This window comes from Megalops cyprinoides, chromosome 22 (genome assembly GCF_013368585.1).
Source record: "Megalops cyprinoides isolate fMegCyp1 chromosome 22, fMegCyp1.pri, whole genome shotgun sequence".
Lineage (NCBI taxonomy): Eukaryota > Metazoa > Chordata > Actinopteri > Elopiformes > Megalopidae > Megalops > Megalops cyprinoides.
Genome location: NC_050604.1, coordinates 8,031,682 through 8,054,209, shown reverse-complemented (window position 1 = coordinate 8,054,209; position 22,528 = coordinate 8,031,682). Strand labels below are relative to the sequence as shown.

At 41.3% G+C, this 22,528-nt stretch overlaps 1 protein-coding gene across 4 annotated transcripts in view; it reads right to left on the bottom strand.

Moving 5' to 3' along the window:
* Nucleotides 1-2,772: 2,772 nt before the first annotated feature.
* LOC118769595 (collagen alpha-1(XXV) chain-like) overlaps nucleotides 2,773-22,528 on the bottom strand; it is a 151,615-nt gene continuing 131,859 nt past the window's right edge. For 3 of the 4 annotated variants that reach the window (XM_036516777.1, XM_036516778.1, XM_036516779.1), the window contains 10 exons: nucleotides 20,658-20,684; nucleotides 19,901-19,981; nucleotides 19,025-19,060; nucleotides 17,048-17,101; nucleotides 16,471-16,524; nucleotides 16,045-16,071; nucleotides 15,456-15,509; nucleotides 12,639-12,725; nucleotides 4,050-4,088; nucleotides 2,773-3,348 (listed from right to left, as the gene is read on the bottom strand). In XM_036516777.1, coding sequence (XP_036372670.1) covers nucleotides 3,346-3,348; nucleotides 4,050-4,088; nucleotides 12,639-12,725; nucleotides 15,456-15,509; nucleotides 16,045-16,071; nucleotides 16,471-16,524; nucleotides 17,048-17,101; nucleotides 19,025-19,060; nucleotides 19,901-19,981; nucleotides 20,658-20,684 — 462 coding nt within the window. In that variant the 3' untranslated portion in view covers nucleotides 2,773-3,345. Of the gene's footprint in view, nucleotides 3,349-4,049; nucleotides 4,089-12,638; nucleotides 12,726-15,330; nucleotides 15,510-16,044; nucleotides 16,072-16,470; nucleotides 16,525-17,047; nucleotides 17,102-19,024; nucleotides 19,061-19,900; nucleotides 19,982-20,657; nucleotides 20,685-22,528 lie in introns of those variants that run through there. The other variant, XM_036516780.1, reaches the window with a different exon arrangement.

The following is a 22,528-nucleotide window of genomic DNA, read 5'->3' as shown; positions in this document are numbered from 1 at the left end:
CAATCTTCAGAATCTGGTGATCTGCTGATAATTAATCTAGCATGTACATATTGAACATTAATTTCCACCCACCTTATGGAACATTTTCAGCAGTGAGTGGCCAGCATAAATGTCGTTTGCATATAGTAGCTGTGATCTTGTCCAAACATAGGGACGGCTGTCAGGCCTTGATGACAGACCCAAGTGATGTCATTGCTAGGACAACACCCTGTACTTTTCTGCTGGCACTGGAATGTAATGTTTGGTATGACTTTGCCAAGCCTGGCTCAACCATAATAGCCCCACATGGTGATTTCAGCTAGACCGCAATAAGTGGCACTCATCTCCACTGTAATTCAAAGCCAGCATGCCCTTCCATTTAAAAAGCATGATCCAACACGTATTAAAACATCACCTACCCATAACATCACTCATATTTGGCTCTAAATTTTAATCTTGCTAAGTTAACAGAGGTAGGTCTTCGATGGGTTTTTAACTCTAGTCTGTGCCATCTGCACAGCACAACAAAAATATGTGCATTAGCTCACCAAGCTAAAGACCCAGGTGCCCCATTGCGGGAACTAATGGTACTCTTGTCCTGCTGGAAGGGGGTGGCTTCACACCTGTGTTACTGGGCTCAGCTATGCTAAATGGTGGACTGGGGCAATGACAAAGCATCCATCACCCCAACCTGTCACATGGTCTGTCAACATGCCTTCACTGACTATTCAACCCTGACACTATTCAGCCAGCACAAACAACTAAATCAAACATTCACTAGGGGAGAAGTGATTGTGATGCTACATACATTTTAGAAAATGACTGAGAAAATAAGAGTAGTTTGAACAGGTGATTCACACATCAACCGCATAACACAGTTTAAATACAAACATAGGCTATAAATGGAACAGGGGATTATGATAAGGGATAAGGGGGGAAAAAGCAGTGTAGCAGTAGTCTGACTCAATACAATTGATCTGAAAGAATTTAGAGTTTGCAATGGAGAAACCACAGTAAAAAAGAGCTGAGGGACATTGTCGACCCATTCAACAGTGAGCCTGGAAATACTTTATGCTGCAGCAACACTTCCTGGTACTACAGACAGACGGCATTCTGGGATTTCATGAAACAGTCTTCTTGTGGAGAAAGAACGCACTGTAACTCTTTTATAACGTAAGGTTATGGACTGTCAAACTTTGTTGGCTTTCTCTACAGATGCATTATGTGCCCTTATGTACCAAAAGTGTACTATTTTGAGAGGCTCTGGGTGAAATCATTCCAGTTCACAGAACATCCAACCATTTTCAAATGAAGATTATGAACTAGAATGTAAAGATGCTCATACAAAAACTTCCACACAGTGAAATAAATGCGTTGTTTCAGGTTACTGGAATCCCGCAAAGGCAGTGGAGTCTTGCAGACAAGTGTAGTCTTGACTTGATCTCTCAATCTCTCTATCATCTCAAAGGGTCAAGTTTAACCCTTAAACACAGAGTTGCAAGAAAAAAGGTGAATATCTTAGTCACACTTTGAAAAATCAGTCAAAAATTAGGAATGGCTATATAGATTCTGTACACAATAGCAAGCAGCATTTGATGAAACACAACACCTACTGTTTAACTAAAGAAACACCCCTGAATGTAGAAGTGAAAAAGAAGAATACAGCTGAGCTTGGCAAATCATTAATTAAACTGTCATTTAAAACACAAACATGACACTGCATACATTTTCAAATTGTGTCAAATAGCTTAGCTCTGGAGCTGGCATCTTCAGCTATGCACTGACTTTAATGATAGTCTACCATTGTTTCAAAACAGCTGCTCTGCAAGAGACTTATTTTAATATTTATCTTTTATGGAAATACCAGACACCTCCCTTTTAATGAGTTAAACAGGTCAACAAAATACAATACCAAGCATTTTAAAACCTCTTATTTTAATACTTCTACACAAATATTACTTTGTGTGTGTATATGTATGTATATATATGTTTATGTTCAGTCCATACCAGCAATATTTCAAATCATAATATACATGAAAATTGGTGTTCATAAGACAATAAAATGAGTATTGTATAGCAAGTGACAAAAATACCTGTCCTCAATAAACATACCTTCCTCATTTACTCAGAACCCAATAAAAATGTTCATGTTTCCAAAACATGGCAGGAATAATAAAATTGAGGCACCTGAAGGCTATTATGCATTAATGACAATGAAAAAAAAGAACAAAATTACAATGATAAAAATAATAAGAAACACTGTGATTCCATTGGCAGCCTTTCTCAAAGCCTTTCCTGTTACTCCTCCCCTTCATTGAGAACCTTTGTAAATAATGCTGGGGAGCACGCCTCCGCCTCTCCTCTGTCCAGCAATGGAGCCTGGCTCGTCCGCAGGAGGCCTCTTTGGCTGCTGGAGGGTAGGCCACGCTTCGTCTGTCGAGGCCCTTGTTCTTAAAAACAACATATCACCCTCAAGGAACACGACCGGAGCTGTCCTCCCGTCCAAGTCGGCACCAGCCCTGCGCAATCACTCGCCGGCTGCGTGAGGCTGCCCCTGTGCAGGTCGCAGGGCTTGAGGCACACTCGATGCCCGCTCCGGTTCACGGAGGGAGGTCGCGGACGTCTCGCCCAACAGTCCCTGCCCCCCGGCCACAATAAAGACAAAAACAGCGGCCCATCTCTAACCATCTTTTTTGGGGGACTTTTTTTCCATCAAGCGACCAGCCAAGGTGTCACTCCCTTGAGATGACGAACGGAAAGGAGACATCCAATCAGGGCCCTGCGTTTTTCGTGTTTTTTTTTTTTTCAGTAAGTTGTGATGGACAGCTAGTTAGTGTTTGAGGAAGCCATAAACGTGACCACACCACAAAGCGATATGCACATCCATCCACATATATGCCTAGTTTGACACAGTACTCATGCTTTTAAAAATTTTTTTTGTTGCATTTTGTCAGCATGTTTTGAGGCAGGGATGGGAGATGAGCTTGAGATGAATACAGACACCAACGTCTCTTGTTTCCTGTCACGGCGAGTCTGGTCCCACCTCCTTTTAATTGTTTTCCCATAGTTCTGTTTTGGTCACAACTGCCAAAGTCCTCTTTTACCACTGTCCATGCAAGCAAGCTGGCAAATTGGCTCTAGGCGCTATGTCCTTTAAGAGCTCTGTTATCAGCCAAGCAGCTTTACTCCACAATGCTGACGTGAGAGTTACACACACTTGTTATGGCAGATCAGTGGAATTGGCGACATTTAAACAGCTTCATGGACTTTCTTTCATATACATCTACGTTTTCAATTAAAAAAAGACTATAAATACAAAAAAATGAAGCATTATTTACAAACTTCATGCTTTGGGGGTTAGACTGATCACTGCAAGAAAACACAAGAGAAACAGGACGGGGTTAATTTAATTACGCGTAGGATGAGGTTTATAGGGGAGGTGTTTCATACAGTCAGGTCTGTAGTGTTTATATTTGTGAGCGCTTAGTATGTTCGCAGCAGAGGGATCGAAACAAACTGACTGTTCAATACATTCACACTCATCTTAATCAGGTTGAGAGTGAACAATCGTTCCCCTGGTGTGAATTTCTAGTGTTACTGGCAGTGCATTTTCAAGAGGCCTGCTCGTTTGAAGTAATGCTACAACAATGCGTGAAAACGATTATAAATAAAACATGGAGCCTTATTTGTAATTACTAGAGGGTGACAGCGCATTGTTTCCTCACTGAACACTGCATTAACATATGGTTAACTGGCCACTGTTACCAGGGTTATGTCATTGATTGTCAGCTATGCAATTTACGATGCTTACTTTCATTAGACAGGTCACAAAGGTCAGATCAACAATGAGACCAAGGATGTATTTTTGTGCTTTTCTCATTAACAAAACAATAGCAGTTTACAACTCATAGAAAGCGGGAATTATCATCATTACTATTACATAAAAATAAGGCTAGAAACATGCATATTACAGACATATTACTCTAATATATCATAACACCTGGGTTTTAATTATACGTTATTTGTCTATTACTTCATTTTAATCAGTCATGTCATTGCTTGTTGCTTACCTTCTGCCAACATCCTGGCATTGGTAGACCATCTGGGCCCTGTCATGATAAAAAAACAGGAGAAGAGAGAAGCGTTTAGTCCTTTTTAAGCAACAGGCAGGAACTTCACAGCTGGAACTTTCCCACAATCTGGTATCTAAATAAGTATCAAAACACTGGGAGAGTACCTACCATGAAGCATAAACTGTTTAAGCCTACCTTATGGCAGTTATTTTATTTGCAATGTCACAGTGCAGTATTGTTGCGAAACCCACCTAATGAAAATACATATGTTAAAGCTTAGTTCTTTGGAATTGGGTTGATTTAATGTTTATGTTGAAAAATATACGAGGATAATTAGAAACAGACCAATGCACCCATACTCTGAAAGTTGTTCAGGAAGAGCTGAAATGTGCAAGTAGCTGTCTAATCCTGCATCTACAGTTCTGTGCTCTAACAGTGGGCTCTAAAATGAGTTCTGTGAGTTTTTCTCCAACCCTAATGTTCTACTTTTATGTCCCTGCATAATTAACTATTTATACTTATTTATTTATTACTTAAATAAATACTTATTTATTTATTACTTACTTATGTGACTATTCAGGGGACAAATCACTGTTTAAACATTAAATTTTATTGCCTATTTGTTCATCTTCTTCTACCTGCTATTGTACCTTTCATGCTTGAGTTCAAATTCCATATACCGGTTTTCAAGGAAATGTGGGAGGGATACAAGAGGACAATATATGCAACTGAGCTGGATTTCAGAGATTCTTATCATTTTCATCATGTGATGTGAGCATATGTAGTATGTATAGTAGGGATATGCAGAAAGCCCAGTATTTGGATTTGTATCTGTATTTATTGAGGCAGCAAAATTATCTGTATTTGTATTCGAATAAAAGTGTTAATAGGCGTAACAATCCTGTTTTTGCTATATTACACTTTAGGATATTAAAGTGTTAATATAAGTGTTCTTCAGCCTGTCAAACTATAGATCTTGCTGTCTGAAAAAAGGAGAGTAGCCTAACAGGCTATGCAAATATCTCAATCCATGTCAACTAGGGTTGGGCCGATCATCGCCGATGGCTGACAGACATCATGATGTTGAGCTGGCATCGTGATTTGTATCGCAAATCTGAGGATTAAAATTTACCTACAGAGAGAACTCTCCCATTCTCTTCTATACCTGTCTTAAACAAATAATCATTATATACACGATACGGACAAAAGTATTCGGACGCCTGACCATTACACCAACAGGGACTGTAATGACATTGTATTCAAATACATATACTTTAATATGGAGTTGGTCCCCCTTTTGCAGCTATAACAGCTTCCACTCTTATTGGAAGGCTTTCCACAAGATTTTGGAGTGTTTCTGTGGGAATTTGTGCCCATTCATTCTGTAGAGCATTTATGAGGTCAGGCACTGATGTTGGACGAGAAGGTCTGGCTCGCAATCTCCGTTCCAGTTCATCCCAAAGGTGCTCGATGGGGTTGAGGTCAGGGCTCTGTGCGGGCCAGTCATGTTCTTCCACACCAAACTCATCAAACTATGTCTTTATAGTCCTTGCTTTGTGCACTGGGGCACAGTCATGTTGGAATAGAAAAGGGCCTTCCCCAAACTGTTGCCACAAAGTTGGAAGCAGAGCATTGTCCAAAATGTCTTGGTATGCTGAAGCATTAAGATTGCCCTTCACTGGAGATAAGGGGCCTAGCCCAAACCCTGAAAAACAGGTGTGGCGAAATACTTTTGTCCATATAGTGTATTTCATGTTTAGGAAAAATATAATCAATGAAGTATTAATATTGTAATGACGAGAGGAAACTCTGATTTATTTTTTCATTAGCTCTATTAAGCTTCTCATAGTCTTCAGTTACCATTTGCTGTACTTTTTAACGTTAAATCGCTGTTTCCTCAAAGCTAAAATTTGCTAGAATTTTTCCAATCTAGCGTTCTAATCGCACCGGTTTTAGCATACACGCTAAACGGCAAATCACACCGGTGTGACCGTACACGCGAAAGGGTTAAAAAAAAAACTTGTCTTTTTAACAGTGGATTTTCTTGAACTTTAAATGTAATTCAACTGAAAAATAAATAACCCTAACCACGCTCACAGTTATGAGGAACACTATTTGACGTTTTTTTTTCTTCTTTTTTTCTTCCCGAAAACAATTTTTTTTAGATTATAAAGAAATAAATATTCGTAGAAACGCACTATTTGTGCTTTGCCGAATACCGCATTCGGATTCGGCTCCACCCCTAATGTATAGTATATCTATCTGGCGGGTGTGTGAATAAGAGTGTCTGCTAAATGCATGTAATGTAATGTAATGAGTAAGTGCAGGGGGAACGTTCTTCTTTATACCTCAGGTCACTCCAGTCACTCCCATCACTTACAACATTGCAACAGAAATAACCAGCCTTGGGGAGCTTCCCGTTTCCCAGGATCCATTCCCCTCATCATCTGTTTTCAAAATTATCTGGTGTTTCACTTATTTTTCTCAAACCTTCTCAGACCTTTCCCTGATAAGGTGACCTAACTTGGCATCATCACTTGTGGAACTTTTGTACAGCAAATGTCTGAGTAAGTGGCTAATCACCACCTCAATACATACACTGCTAAATATATATCAACACCATCTGTATATACATATATGTATATATTATATATATATACACTGTGTATATACATACAGTATATACATCTCATATATACATATATACATATAATACTGTGTTGCAGGCCATTCTTTTACAAATAATATTTTTTCTTTTGAATATAAATAAAATTGCTAATTAACGATGGTTATTATCTGGAAGTTTGATTTATTGCCCTGTCATTCTTTGTGCCTTAATGAGTCACTGAGCTTTTAGGAATTGAAAAGTTCAATCCCTATAAAGATTAAAAATAAAAAAAAATGAAAAATATGCCAAAAAAATCACTGTGACAGAAATGCCTTCAGTGAGGCAGAAAACAGGGATGAATTGTGCGCCGGTCACATGTCTTTGTCTGACTTGTTATTACTCACCCGGGAGACTCTTTCTAATTTGTGTATAAAATTTCAAATGTTAGCTTTCAACATACCATCATGCAGCTTCATTAAAAATGCAAGTGACACTGAAATGGGCACAAGCCAGCATGCACGGAGACAATAAATCAGATCGGTAAACTATCCACTCTCATTTAGCACGGTGGTAAACCATACAGCTAACAGGCAACATGTAATGAAAGCATGGATACAATGTGTGCAGAAACACTGGCACCCTGGCATGAGAGAAATATGTCAGGCCAATTCTTACATATCCTGCCAAAAAAAAATTCAATATATCATTCCAATGTGTTTGTGTCAGACTCCGGTTCCATGTTTTTTGGCTTGATAGGCCCCAGGACTAGGCTGGACAGAATCAGATTTTTCCATTGATGGCTGTCAATATGTGGCAATTTCATTCCGTTCCTACAGACGGGTGAAAAAAATCTGTCTGAACTATAAAAAATGAAAATGGCTGATGGCTCAGTGCAGGTGTATCGGAGGCCTGCAGCTGTCTCACTTCAGCGCTCTTGCAGTATGGCAGAGGGTGTGTGGGTAATGTGAGCCTAATGCGCAACTACCAACTCAAACAAAGGGCTGCATAAAGGGCAAACACATTAAAATAATACATACATAGATAAATAACAACAGTGTCCCTTTCTCAGGTGTCGATAGAAAGCTGTACACCAGAGGAGACACTCGGTAAAACAAAGAGTTGGGGGAAAATGTATGAAAATGTATGAATGTATCAATGATTAAATTAAAAGTGCATTTCATCTGTGAGGAAAAATGTGAGAAAAAATATCAAAATCCTAGCAAGCCTACTTATTGTCTAACGCATCTTGGTAGGCTAGGGACATTTTTTAGTGTTTAATCTGTACATGTGTCTTGACAAGCCAGTGTTTTTGGGCACACAGAGATAAACATTTTGGATTTCTACCCAGCGTGTATCATTATGTTTGGTACAGTCGGTGGGATTCTGTTCAACATTGTTGTACAGTTTTCATATATTCAAGATGATTCACAATTCAGTTTTCATTCAATTCAAGATAAATTATTAGAATTTGCCTGCCTGCAAACTTTGACCTGATGCGGGATGTTCACCAAATGGCCATAGTGCAAGCATGTCCAATAGTCTGAGCAGTCCTCTGATATAAGTAGGCGTGGTTTTTAAAGCTGCAGCATACAGACTCTATGTTTGGTTACGTGCATCAACTTCCTTATGTAAGTATAACAGAAACTATAATTTTACCACACCTGGAAGATAAATATTTCAGAACATGAACCTGTAAGAGAGTGACTCACAGATCATTATGAAAGTAGGTGACAATAACACCTTTTGTTTACACCCATTCACGGGTGATGTTTTGGGACACATCTTTCATCGCAGTTGACATGGCATTTGCTTTGTGTTGGATGTCTTTTGCAAAATGCTCAATCTCATGCGCAAAAATTAACTTCATGTCTGTATGACATATCAACTGGCAATGGCTGTCAGAGTGCAAAGCAATCGAGGCTCCACCATAGGCTCAAATTGATATGACCGTAATTCACACAGGGAGCAAACCATCGTCTGTGCACACTATCCAATGATACTCATCAGGATTTACCTCACTCTTCTGCAGGCGGGGTGACACTTTCACAGTACTAACTACATCATTGGCTTCACCACATAAAGAACTAGACCACATACCCAATCAAATGTGATTACTAGCTGAAAACCCCACACATGCTCTTTGACGGAACTGGACTCAGAAGCGCAAGTGAGTTTCAAAGTTCCTATCTCCACTGTGAAGTCACAGTGAATTCTGTCCAATTGGTACAGGGGTGGGGTTGAACAGAGGAGAGGGTAGAGAGGGGATACGAGGGCCCGTGCTGTCACTGTGCCCCTCAGGAAGACAGTGCATTAGGGGACACAGAGAGGATTGGAACACAGGTGGAACTCAGTCTTTAGGAGCCATTTTAGGTTTTGTAATTAGAGCAGTGCTTCCCTACTCTGGTTGTCCTGGGGGAGTAGCTGTCAGTTAATTAACTTTGATTGAGCTGTTAGTTTAATGATGACCTGGATCTGACATCACTTAAATACCTGCTGTTATTTCTTTGTTGTGTGTGTATGTGTTTGAGTGTGTGTTTGTGTGTGTGGGGAGTATGTATGTACACTTAGAAATACACATTCTATTCAGTTTTTTTGTATTAAGGCTCTTATATTTGCAATACCGACAGATAATCAAGGTTAATGGGATATTTGAAAGGACCTAAAATAAATGAGTTGGGATAGCTAGCTGAATTTAACTGAGACAGCTGGGAAAAATTCATTCAAAGGGCCATTTAACAGAAATAAGCAAATGAACATACTTGTATGCGTTTTCACAAACATATGTCATACTGGACAATTCTTCCATTGCAAAATTATTGGATTTATTATTATTATCTACTATAATGGATTAAATCTAAAGATTTCAAATCCAAATCAGTCTTCAGTTCACAGCTCAATACCATCTATTTAAATGAGAGTTCAGCTGAAACGAAAACCAGCTGTTAACAAAAATGCCCTGGAGACCGTATGTTGGGAAGCACTGAATAAAAACAGTAATTAGAATGGAAAGGAACGAGGTTAGGAATACAGAGCTACAACGTTAAGACTGCACGTTAATGGCGGTCAGATCATGTGGCCTGCAACTGTCACCTGCTTTAGCAAGAGTAAAAATCTCTGACGGGTTAGAAGTTAGTTATGGGGATGTGTTATAGGTGTGGGCAGTGATAACCTGCGATAACCTGCGAATAGCTTAACCACTTTTCTAATATAGTTCAAATAGTGACACATCTTCTCACATGAGTACCCAGGGATACATAGTACTTTTAAGCTGGTTAGAGGACAGCATGCAGTGGGACTTCCTGTATTCTGATAGGCTGAGAATCCGCTTAGGGATGGAAAGCGTACAGAGAGGCAGTGGGTGGTTGGGTGCAGGCAGCATGCAGTAAGGATTCCATGCTCAGAGCCGAGCTGGCCCCTTCAGGCATGCAGAAGCCATACACAAGACAGGCCCTTGGGGGGGCAGCATTGCGCCTCAATTGGCGAGGGGGGGGTTGGGGGGGTGGGTCGTGCACAGGGTGGGCAGGAGGAAAGAGAATACTGTACCAACTGGCACAGGGCATCCAACCCATCCAAACCAGGCTGTCCCGGCTCCCCCTTTTCACCTTTAAAGCCCCGGAATCCCTGTTCACAAAGATTAACTAGGAGTGTTACTGGGAGAAAGGGCCCCACACATGTCAGAGAGCAGCAGCACTGCGAACCGCCAGCACGGCAAGGAGCATTGGCCCGGCACACAGCTTCCACACGCAGGAGACCGTGAAAACAGGAGAGGGGAGAACACTTTCGACTTTTTGCGTCTGTGTTTCTCCCCTGTTAAGACATCAACCACCTCTCACTTCCTTGACTAGTAGCTTATCATGCAAATCCAGTATTCTCACTCTGAAACTTTTTTTAACTGCTTCAAAAAATGTATATTTTCATGTTAACCACCTGAATTGGACTTTTGCTTTTGTTTTACAGTGCTGGCCAAAAGTATTGGCACCCCTGCAATTCTGTCAGATAATGCTCAATTTCTCCCAGAAAATGATTGCAATTACAAATGTTTTGGTAGTAATATCTTCATTTATTTTGCTTGCAATAAAAAAACACAAAAGAGAAAGAAAAAAAAGTCAAATCAAGTATCAATTTACACAAAACTCCAAAAATGGGCCGGACAAAAGTATTGGCACCCTTTGAAAAATCATGTGATGCTTCTCTAATTTGTGTAATTAACAGCACCTGTTACTTACCTGTGACACATAACAGGTGGTGGCAATCACTAAATCACACTTGCAGCCAGTTAAAATGGATTAAAGTTGACTCAACCTCTGTCCTGTGTCCTTGTGTGTACCACATTGAGTATGGAGAAAAGAAAGAAGACCAAAGAACTGTCTGAGGACTTGAGAAGCAAAATTGTGAGGAAGCATGGGCAATCTCAAGGCTACAAGTCCATCTCCAAAGACCTGAATGTTCCTGTGTCTACCGTGCGCAGTGTCATCAATAGGTTTAAAGCCCATGGCACTGTGGCTAACCTCCCTAGATGTGGACGGAAAAGAAAAATTGACGAGAGATTTCAACGAAAGATTGTGCGGATGGTGGATAAAGAACCTCGACTAACATCCAGACAAGTTCAAGCTGTCCTGCAGTCCGAGGGTACAACAGTGTCAACCCGTACTATCCGTCGGTGTCTGAATGAAAAGGGACTCTATGGTAGGATACCCAGGAAGACTCCACTTCTGACCCAGAGACATAAAAAAGCCAGGCTGGAGTTTGCTAAAACTTACCTGAGAAAGCCAAAAACATTTTGGAAGAATGTTCTCTGGTCAGATGAGACAAAAGTAGAGCTTTTTGGGAAAAGGCATCAACATAGAGTTTACAGGAAAAAAAACGAGGCCCTCAAAGAAAAGAACACGGTCCCCACAGTCAAACATGGCGGAGGTTCCCTGATGTTTTGGGGTTGCTTTGCTGCCTCTGGCACTGGACTGCTTGACCGTGTGCATGGCATTATGAAGTCTGAAGACTACCAACAAATTTTGCAGCGTAATGTAGGGCCCAGTGTGAGAAAGCTGGGTCTCCCTCAGAGGTCATGGGTCTTCCAGCAGGACAATGACCCAAAGCACACTTCAAAAAGCACTAGAAAATGGTTTGAGGGAAAGCACTGGAGACTTCTAAAGTGGCCAGCAATGAGTCCAGACCTGAATCCCATAGAACACTTGTGGAGAGATCTGAAAATGGCAGTTTGGAGAAGGCACCCTTCAAATCTCAGGGAGCTGGAGCAGTTTGCCAAAGAAGAATGGTCTAAAATTCCAGCAGAGCATTGTAAGAAACTCATTGATGGATACCGGAAGCGGTTGTTCGCAGTTATTTTGTCCAAAGGTTGTGCTACCAAGTATTAGGCTGAGGGTGCCAATACTTTTGTCCGGTCCATTTTTGGAGTTTTGTGTAAAATGATAATTGATTTAATTTTTTTTTCATTCTCTTTTGTGTTTTTTCATTGCAAGCAAAATAAATGAAGATATTACTACCAAAACATTTGTAATTGCAATCATTTTCTGGGAGAAATTGAGCATTATCTGACAGAATTGCAGGGGTGCCAATACTTTTGGCCAGCACTGTAACTGATCAACCAAAGAGTATCAATCAAACTTTGCATTATCAAAATTTACACAATAGTGCCGTTGCTACCGTTTCCACTACATTGTTATTTCACCGTGTCTACAACAGATGTGATCCATCTAATAATCCATCTGGGCCTTCACAGAAAGATCCAGTCAGGGAAGGAAGAAGTGGTGATTTCACCATAAGAACCAATGACCTCTATGAATAAACAGTCGGTCCTTCCCGTCCCATCGTAATCTCTGTGGGAGTGCATAGAGTAGAGGGGTACAGAGCAAGGCTGTTCCCCAGGGCCGATACTCCACCACTGCGGAAACAGTGCTGCTCCTTTCTGTTCGTCCGCCACCTTACTTCACCGCGGTTTCCGCTTCCCGGCTGGGACATACCAATGGGCAGGGGGCATCTAATCCGGGAGCACCCTGCTCTCCTTTTTCTCCCTTAGGGCCTTTTTTGCCCTTCTTTCCCTTCTCCCCCTGTGGACACAATGGTTTTATCAGGACATATCCAAGGACCTCATCTCTCAGATTGGAAACGACTTTGTCAAATTCTTTTCATCCAAAGAGGGCGACCATTCCATTTTTTTTTATTCCAAATTTAGGAACTTGATGAATTTAACCTGTACAAAAACAGAAAGAAAATCCATATATTTGTACTAACATACTTTCTGTACATAACTTGATTGATTCACTCAAATGTGTATCCACCATTTTGCATTGTGGATATGCTCTTTTGTAACCATAGCTATGTTAACCCCTGACATCGTATCATAAACTTATATCATCTTTAAGATGGTACACCCCTGCCCTCACCTCTGATAAGAGGGGTGAGTCTGACATTCATATTCAAATGAAAAAAAATAATATGCCTGGGCTTAAAAAAACTGCCACTAGCAATGGGATACAACTGTTATAGTTTGGGAAAATATTTTTGTCTATTGGGATTTTCAGAGATAAACAACTGTTTAAACTGTTTCATTGTTGCCTTACATCTACTGTTAATGTTGTGTCCACTATCACTGCGATAACAGGCTCATATATGAATTCTAGATATCTGAAACAATCAGCCAAACAAGGTCTGCACAAAGTTGCACTTTGAACTTAAAGCACAAAGTGGGAATGCTATCAGATTAGCAAAAGTGACATACATATCTAATTTTTACATTATCCATTTACACAGCAGGATATTTGCTCAGGAAATTTGGGTCAAGTACCTTGCCCAAGGGTACAACAGTGGTGGCCCACCTGGGAATTGACCCAGTGACCTTTGGAATAAAAGGCCAACTCCTTGCCTCTACACCACACTGCTGCCCACATTTCTCAGAACCTGCAATGGTCGCCCTCTATGTATCAACGTATCAGACAGCAATCAGCGTGACAAAGAGGTAGGAGATTAAAGGGAGAATTTTACCTCCAGAAAGAGGGGGAGGGAGGGAAGACACAGTTGGACGACTGTTAGACCAGGAGAACCAGGGTCATTCCACGATAAGGAGTAGAAAGGAAGGAGGTGGCCAGGAGAAAGGCAGAGTATACAGGGAGGGGTATCGGAGGGCGTTAGGGAGGAAAGAGTGCTGCAGGGGGTGATGCCTCCAGGGGGCCCAAAGTACACCCCAAAAACCGTATCCCTTTTGTGCAAAAACACAGGAGGTCCCAGCAAGAGGCAGAACATTAGCAAAAATCTCCCAAGCCTTGACAAAGCTGTGTGTCAACAGTTAGTGGAAATAAATCAAACAGTAAAGAAACTTAATGAGTTCATTAACCTGTACAGTGCAGAAGATACACAACTCAGAATGAGATAAGATGTGACAGTATGGATATGGATATGGATATTAACATGTACATGGAAGCAGATGATATTCTCCCCTCTGAGGCATGCTAATAATGAACTAAATCACAACAAGGCATGATCAGAGCACAAAAGGGATACGGTTTTAATACAGTATGTCCATCATGCAGAGCCAGTTGAACTATACCAAATTCCAGTCCTCCACAGCCACAGCCTAGTGAATCTCTCATCACATTTTTAATCATTTCTATATTTAATTCTGTCCTTTGCAACATGGCTGTAAGGGATCAAATCTTGGAATAGTTTTTTTTACATCAAATTTACATTTACATTTATTCATTTAGCAGACGCTTTTATCCAAAGCGACTTACATAGGTTACAGTACTTTACAATGCTATCCATTTATACAGCTGGATATTTACTGAGGCAATTGTAGGTTAAGTACCTTGCCCAAGGGTACAGCAGCAGTGCCCCAGCGGGGATTGAACCGGCAACCTTTCGGTTACGAGTCCTGCTCCTTAACCACTATGCTACACTGCCGCCCATATAACATGCCGCTCATGTTATATGGGCGGCTCAAATAACATGATTTAATACACTGCCGCTCAAATAACATGATTTACGCCAAAAAATCACTTCAGTTTGACTTGAAGAACACTGTATCACCAGTAAAAAAAATGCATACATGGTGTTGTAATATTTGCACATACATTGCCATTGCATAGCATTGTGAAAAAGATTTTTAAAAACTGAAGTGGTATGTGAAATAAATACACATGCACAGACACCCAATACACAAAAAACAACAGATGAGGAGGTACAACATGCCTGATCCCAACAGACAAATTTTTCAATGAAAAAATTGATAAATAAAATGTAGATATACATGTGCATAGACACCGATATATTATTTTGTTATTCAAAACAGCCTATAAATCACACTTTCAGGGTGGCTTTCAATCAAAAGCAATGGCAAACTGTTGCATTATGGGTAATGAACACCAGAAGGGTGATAGACAGATTCCATCCAATGAATATGGACAAGTAAATGCACTTCACTGGCCAGCAACCTTGGTATGAAATAACCCATACCTCATTCTATTGATTATGAGTCTGTGATTACCAATGCAACAGAAGCATGCACAAGACTTAACAAATGAGACAGATGAGAACAATGCAATGATAAGCTTCCTTGCACTTGGTTTAGTGTTCAGATACCCTGCAAACCGAATGCTAGGATGGGGCAAGGCTTAGGGCCTCTTTGTTTTAAATCAAGAATGCATTCACTGGGTCGGAGTAAAATGGTTTCTTTAACTTAACTTCCTGAAATGGAAGCACAACATTGGTTGTCTGTTGGCAGCAGGCTGTGTTAGCGGCCTTGTTAGTGAGGGACTGCTCGAGGAACGCAGCATTTACATTACCTTTTCTCCTCTTTCGCCTGGGTCTCCTTTCTCTCCCCGCAAGCCTGGTATTCCCTGTAAAAATCACACTCCAATTCATCACACACCCACAGAGCCCCTGCACAATGGCATTCCCTTATGTAAAAGAACTATGCAGCTTATGTCTTAGGACAGGGGTGAGAACACACTGTATCTGTAACTAAATGTACAGTATCATTATTGCTACTTTCATGTGCACATTTCTAACCATATATCACAGAATACATCTGACATGATCTATACTTCCTATGCTAATATCACAATATCAAACAGTTGACAAACGTTCAGACATACACTATGTAGTATATTTTAACGGGTATTAAAAAGTTGATTCCTCATGCTTGAGACTGCATTCTAAAATTCCCAGCATTCTTTTTGTAAGTGGTCTCCCTTAGGGGTACCATTAGGTGATATATGACTGTTACCTAACATGAAAATATGTGGGAAAACATCAGAGAAGAGAGAGAGACAGAGAGAGACAGTGCACTGCACTGTTACCGGTTGACAGCATTACCATGTGATCAGACATATTTTCCAGCTCCAGAGAAAAAAAAAACATAACTGTACTCACATCTGATCCTGGTGTGCCTACGGCACCCTACAAGAGAGAACATTGCATCAGTTCAGCTCATTGCAGTCATTTTTGAAACATTTCTGCCTCTAGAAGTATTTGGAAGTTTGACAAATGACTACAGTTACAGTATTCAGCTGTGCTTAAGTCTGATTAAGGCCTACCTATGACTGTTTTTAGTCAGAGCTTAACATTAACAATATTAATCACATAGTATTAATATTAAAATTAAACCCTGGAAAGAGGTTTGGTGAGACAGAAAATCTTTGGGGTTGGAGGGATAAGGGTTGGACATTCAATGGATTTTTTCCTGACAGAACATTTTATCTTCTACCAGATGTGCCATATAAGGGTCTTGTTATTTCTTCAGAAGGTGATGGCAGTGGAGTGACAGTGAAGGCTTATTCTGAAGGCAGGAAGACTTACAGGCAGTCCATGAGGTCCCCTAGGCCCAGGCTCTCCCGGTGAGCCCTTTTCACCCTGGTATAATCATAAAGACACACATCAGTCCATGCAACCAACTGCTACCAGATCTGCTTCACACAAACACTCCACAAGAAAACACACCTGGCAACCATATTTACTTCTGCTGTTTTTGTGAAAGATGTAAGATGTATGATGTCACAGTGTGACACATGACTACAGATTAGATAACCATACAGTTTCCAGCCCTTGCAGTTCCACTTGGAATAATTGATAATTAATCAAAACAAATGAGATTTTAGGTATGCAATGAATGATATGGATTTTCTATGAGACTCTAACTGCTATGGCCATTGAAGACATCAAATGCATGACCCTCAACAAGAGCATGGACACAAGGAGTGTTTATTCCATAGGATTAAAAGGCAACACTGGAAAGATTTCAAGCATCGTTCCATAAGCCCTATGGACACTTTCCAGGGCGGGCATTTCAAAGTGGCTTCCAAACCCAGCGGCCATTTTAGTGGAGGGTTCTTGTGAGTGGCTCAGCTGCATGGACGGGTGAATTGAAGGGACTTACTCTGTCCCCTTTTGGACCAGCTGGGCCTGCGGGGCCAATGGGCCCATCCATTCCCTGCGGAGAAGAGACATGGGGGTGTCAGCATTGCAATAATCCACCCAATCTCCACAAAGGAAAGAGGGTGGAGGTAGCTTTTTTGGGGTGGAGGCAGCCATAAGTAAAAGAGCATTTCAGAAGACTGAAGCTGGCTGACACTTCCACTTCATCTGGGAGTCTGGCCAACTCGGCTTAGCGTCAGAATAGATAGCCGTACGGAGGGAGGCAGCCGGGGGGCAGAGACTGTCGCAAGGGCAAAGACAAGTTTGTGTGAGAGGGAGGGGCAATCAAGAAGGCAGTGGTAGGTGTGAGGAAGGTGGAAGTCAAAAGGGTGGGGGCAGTCAGAAGGGTGTAGGCAGTCGTGAGGGCGGAGACAGTTGTGTGCGAGGGGGAGTTGAGGCGGTAGAGGCAGCCATGGGGGTCAAAAAGGCGGGGCCAGCCATAAAGATGGGGGCAGCTGGAAGGGCAGACAGAGTCACGAGGGTGGAGATAGTTGTGAAAGTGGAGCTACAGGAGAAGGCAGGCACAGCCATAAGCACGGGGGCAAGTAGGAGGATGAATTTAGGTTGATGCTGTCAGCAGCCTGGGAGATAGGCCAACTCCATTCAGTGCCAGAATACAAGTTCATTGACAGGTTCGACTCTGTAGTTCCAATGTCTCTTCCAATGTGTGTGGTTTAACTATTGTTTTAAGCGATCACACTACAAGCTTCCATGTATCTGCAATCAGACTCCATATTACTCCTTTAATGACATCATTAACAATACTGTCTGTAGTTGTATGGTGCAAAGAAAAAACTGTTATTCATTGATGAAATGGATCAACACATTGTAAGTGTAATTGGTAGTCATGCCATTTTCACACTAAGACAATGTTAACATTTAAAATGCAGGTAGGAAATGAATGGATGTTAATTACTGACAAACAAATGGAGGTTGAATGTAAAAACCTCTTGCTATTGCAAAAATAACCAACTACAGCAGATACCTTAAATTATATATACCTGTAATTATATATAAGTTACTAGCTCTCCAGTTAGTTAATAAGTGCATCATTTATTGTCAACCAATGGCAGAGAGACAAGCCTTGATCTCTTGACTCTTGACCAGTCTTGATAAAGGTTATGTGGGCTGAAAGGTTAATGTCTTCAAAAACAAAAATTTGAAGTATACGTCCAGTGCGTCCATTTTCTTTCAGGATGATTGTGCTGCAAAACTGAATGCTGGCTTTCATTTCAGCTTAACGTGTTAAGGTTTCATTTGTTGTTAAGTGAGTGCTAGCTGATACAGATTTGACACCAGCTAGCATGTATAATTATGTGTTGTTAAAAATGTGTTTGTTCTAACTGAAAGATATAAGTGAAGGTGTTAAGTTATTCATGTTCATATGAGCCAACTAAGGAGTACTGTGCTTATGTATTCAATGTTATTAAGGATAATCAGTTGTTAAATGCGGCCTGGAACAACAAATTAAACTGCTAATAGCAGCAGCGGACATTAATAAGAATCTGTTTAATGAACAGCTATCTTGTTATTTGCTGTTACATTAGCATAAACACAGCACATTTTGTTCACAAAATATGTACTGAATATTAAGAGCTTAAGACAAAGAAATGTAGTTTCAAGAAATGCTAAACAAAGATCAGTACTCCATCAACTCAAACAGCCCTAATAACCCTGGATGACAGTTCAGATGGAATGAAAACCAGCAGAACCTGCTCTACAAAACTCATGGAAGCAGTATAATCTAGACAGCATCTGATAACTGATCCAAAACAGATGAAGACAAACCCACTGTTCTATGGAGAAGAATACATCCTCCGCAGTCACTGGGGGAGAAGAGGCGTGGCTGGTGGGGGAAGGGGAGGAGCCACATGAGGAGGGGGGGGGGGGGGTGGGTGGGGTGGGGGCGAGGTTAGGGGAACACACAGCTGCCACTCACCCTGGCTCCGGGATGACCATCCAAGCCTGACGCTCCCTGCGTGGTTATGGAGGTGTGAGCGAGATGAACAGGGGATTAGTACACGATGAGCAAAGCCACGCCAACACTACTCACGGTTACCAACGGACAACAAAAAGACAAATCATGAGGGGGGCGGGGAGCCCTCAGGCTCCCCAGCGCACACCTGCGGGCCTCACAGTTATTACAGACAGCAGTGACACAGACGTGAACGCATGCGTGACGAGGGACTGGTTACAGTTAGGGAGGAGGGGGAAGTCTGTCAGGTTCGTCTGTGGGCAGAGGATGGAATTCGTGCGATTTGATGTTTGTGTCTTCATGGTGCCACATGCTGTTCTCGTGGACCATAACATTGGTTTACAAGTCCATTTTGAGTGCATCCACACGGAACACTGAAAGGGACAAGCTGTTATGTCACAGGTAGTCTGAATTTTTGGAATGCTTGCTATTGAAAGTTTGCTAACATCAAAAGGGGGGGGGGGGGGGTGATTACCACACACACACAACTGATATGCTGGTTTAGGCTGGTTTAGGGAATGTAATGCTGCAGGGCTGATGTTCGGCCGAGGGGAAGGTGTGGAAGAATTTCACAGGTGTAGAAGCGCATCCGATCAGGCATATCTGTCTGGTGCTGAAACTGGACACGTTATCTTCAGTGTTTCGTAAGGCGTGGGACATCTGCCCAGAGCTGAGTGTGCTGGATCTCAGGACATACCGAAGGCTGAAAAAGCACATCTAAGCCAAGTGTGGGCCATCGCTGAGGGAGGAGTGTTACTGTCAATGTGCAACGCACAAAAATAATGACGTCTGTCAACTAGAGTTGCGTGATTTGTACCCAGCATGCATTGTTGTACTCACCGGCAGACCCAGCGGTCCTCTGTCACCCTTGTGTCCTGGTTCCCCGCGTGCTCCCTTCTGTCCGTGCGACCCTGCCTCTCCCTAGAAATCACAGGAATAGAGGAGGTCGTGTGGGCACTTTGGGTTGGCCTGTACTCCTGCTACCAGTATTAGCACTTGATCTGGCACCACAGATAGCTCAACAAATCGAAAACGCTACTGTAATTTGCACTGGCAGATACAGGAGCAGTGATAAGAAGATGCTCATTATTTGCTGTTCAGTACAGTCACTGGATGAGTTCTGGTAGATTCAATCAAATGCCATAAACCATACTCTAATAGACACAACAACATTCTTATCCATAACAAGAAAAACATTCCAACACCCCAATTCACTATAAAAGGCATGACAACGCCCATACTCAATATACAGGAGTTAAGCCAAGGCAATTTTTAAGGGAAGATTATATACTGAGCTTCTTTAGAAAAAGCTTCTATAGAAATTTCCAAAAAGCTGGCTCTCGAGAGTATTCAAGAAATGAAATGCATTATTTAGCTTGCAGCATCACAAAAATAGTACAATCACTGTAATAAAAGTTAATGCAAAAATAACAGTATACACTGAAAGCGATGTTTAGCATACATTGTTTACTTCATATGTGTTTTTCACAGGCTGTAATCACTCAATAATCAGTTCATTTTATTCAGTCAATCATCCATAATGAATGGAGAGGTAGCTATTCAACGGCTTTTGGGCATCCCCAATCCTCCTATTTACCTTGGGTCCAGGAATACCATTGGGGCCCTGCAAACACATAGAACAAATATTTAGTTAACACTGCACTGGGCTTCAACACAATGACTGACCTCCTAAAACCCAATGGGAAACACAACCGCATCAGCACAGACATTTCTTTAGGTAGAACTCTTTCATCAGACTTCTCAAGAGCCTGTGCATTACAGACTAACGGCTACATGTGTAACATACCACAAAGATGTTTTCAGGTATACACTTGTCCGTTGCCACGGTGACAAGACTTTAAACCCTATTTATCACCTCCAACTATGACAGACCGAAGATGATCTGATAAAGACTACCCGCACACAGCTCCAGTTGTCTGCTCCTGCACCATGAGCCGTGGTGGCGCTTGGAATTGGGGTTGAAGAATGGGACTCTGGACCTAAGGTCCATGAGGTGGAATTTTACTTCGGACAGGTATTCAAGCAGAGTGCTTTTCCCTCAATTTCCCCAGCAAAACATAGTGTTATATGCACTGTGAGCTGTCATGGGTCTCAGTCAGAACCATGTAGAGAGAGAGTCCTGTCATCTCCGTTCTCTCCAATGGACCATTTCTTTTACAGCAATGGTGGATCTTGGAGCCTCTCAATAGTTCCCGGAAGTTAGCAGCAAATACTAGCAGCGCAGTAGAGTTGCAGCAGAATAGACCGTTTGTGATGCACTTTTAGAGGGTAAGCCGGTTAAAGAATCAGATTGTATATTATCAGCACATCTGAATCAATTTAACATGTGCATTAAAGCATGTCAGTGGATTATCTCCCACTAAATTAGAATATTTAGGGAACATTAACAAATAACAGATTAGGCTACGATACTGGATAAAGTTAGCAACACATAACATTAGCCACGAACAGCCTATTAATTGTAAATTCCGTTTTCTTAATGCCATTTCATCCAACGTTGTGGAATTAGACTTGAGCCAACCATTTTTTTTCTCCTCTCCGTGTCAGTGGGGAAACCGTACATTCGTACTCCTTTCTGGGAGCAATTGGAGCATCTCCATGCAGTACAGCAAACCACGATGGAGACTACATGCAAAGACAACATGGAGGAAAGGGCACAGACAAACTGCTTGACATGCTATTCATGTTTCTGAGTTTATTAGAGATTTATTTAATGAATTCATAACAATCATGATAGTGATAGTCGCCTGTCGGTCTCCTTCTGTCGTATCTGAAAGTCATAATGATTACATTACTCATTACGATTACTTAGGCCCTCAGTTACCATGGGATTACTGAAACCACCATGAATTAAAGAAATGTTAGAAAATTAATCTGATCTGATTAATCTGATCTGAATTTTGAAACATTCCTTCCCTTCCCCTCCCTCTAAATATATCAATAAACATTAGGATATGATTGCTCTTGACTACCATACAGGTTTAAAAACATAATAATAAAAGCAATAAACAACAGCAACACGCTCTTTAACATTAGGTAACATAAGCCTAAAATAAGACAACAAGGCAGGTAATGCTAGCTGTTCACACTAATCCTCAAATAGTACCGAATTTTACTTTTTAAAAAAACATTTTGATGTAACTACATACACGTGTCGATGTGCTATATAAATATTATAAATCGATGCATTTATTGACTACTAATTACCAAAGATCGCAGTTCTGTCTTTCTGTATTCACGCATTCAAACTGCCTGCCAAGAACTTCCAGGAACTATCTGAAGTCTACGTGAATCACGTGACGATCAAGCATTTCGAACTTCCATTGACGCGACTCTCTCTCTACATGGCTCTGGTCTAAGCTATGCAAGTGATCGAATATGAATAAAGCGAGGTCTGACACCAGAAGACAAAATGCATGCTATCGTTGTCTCTGTGGACGTGCAATT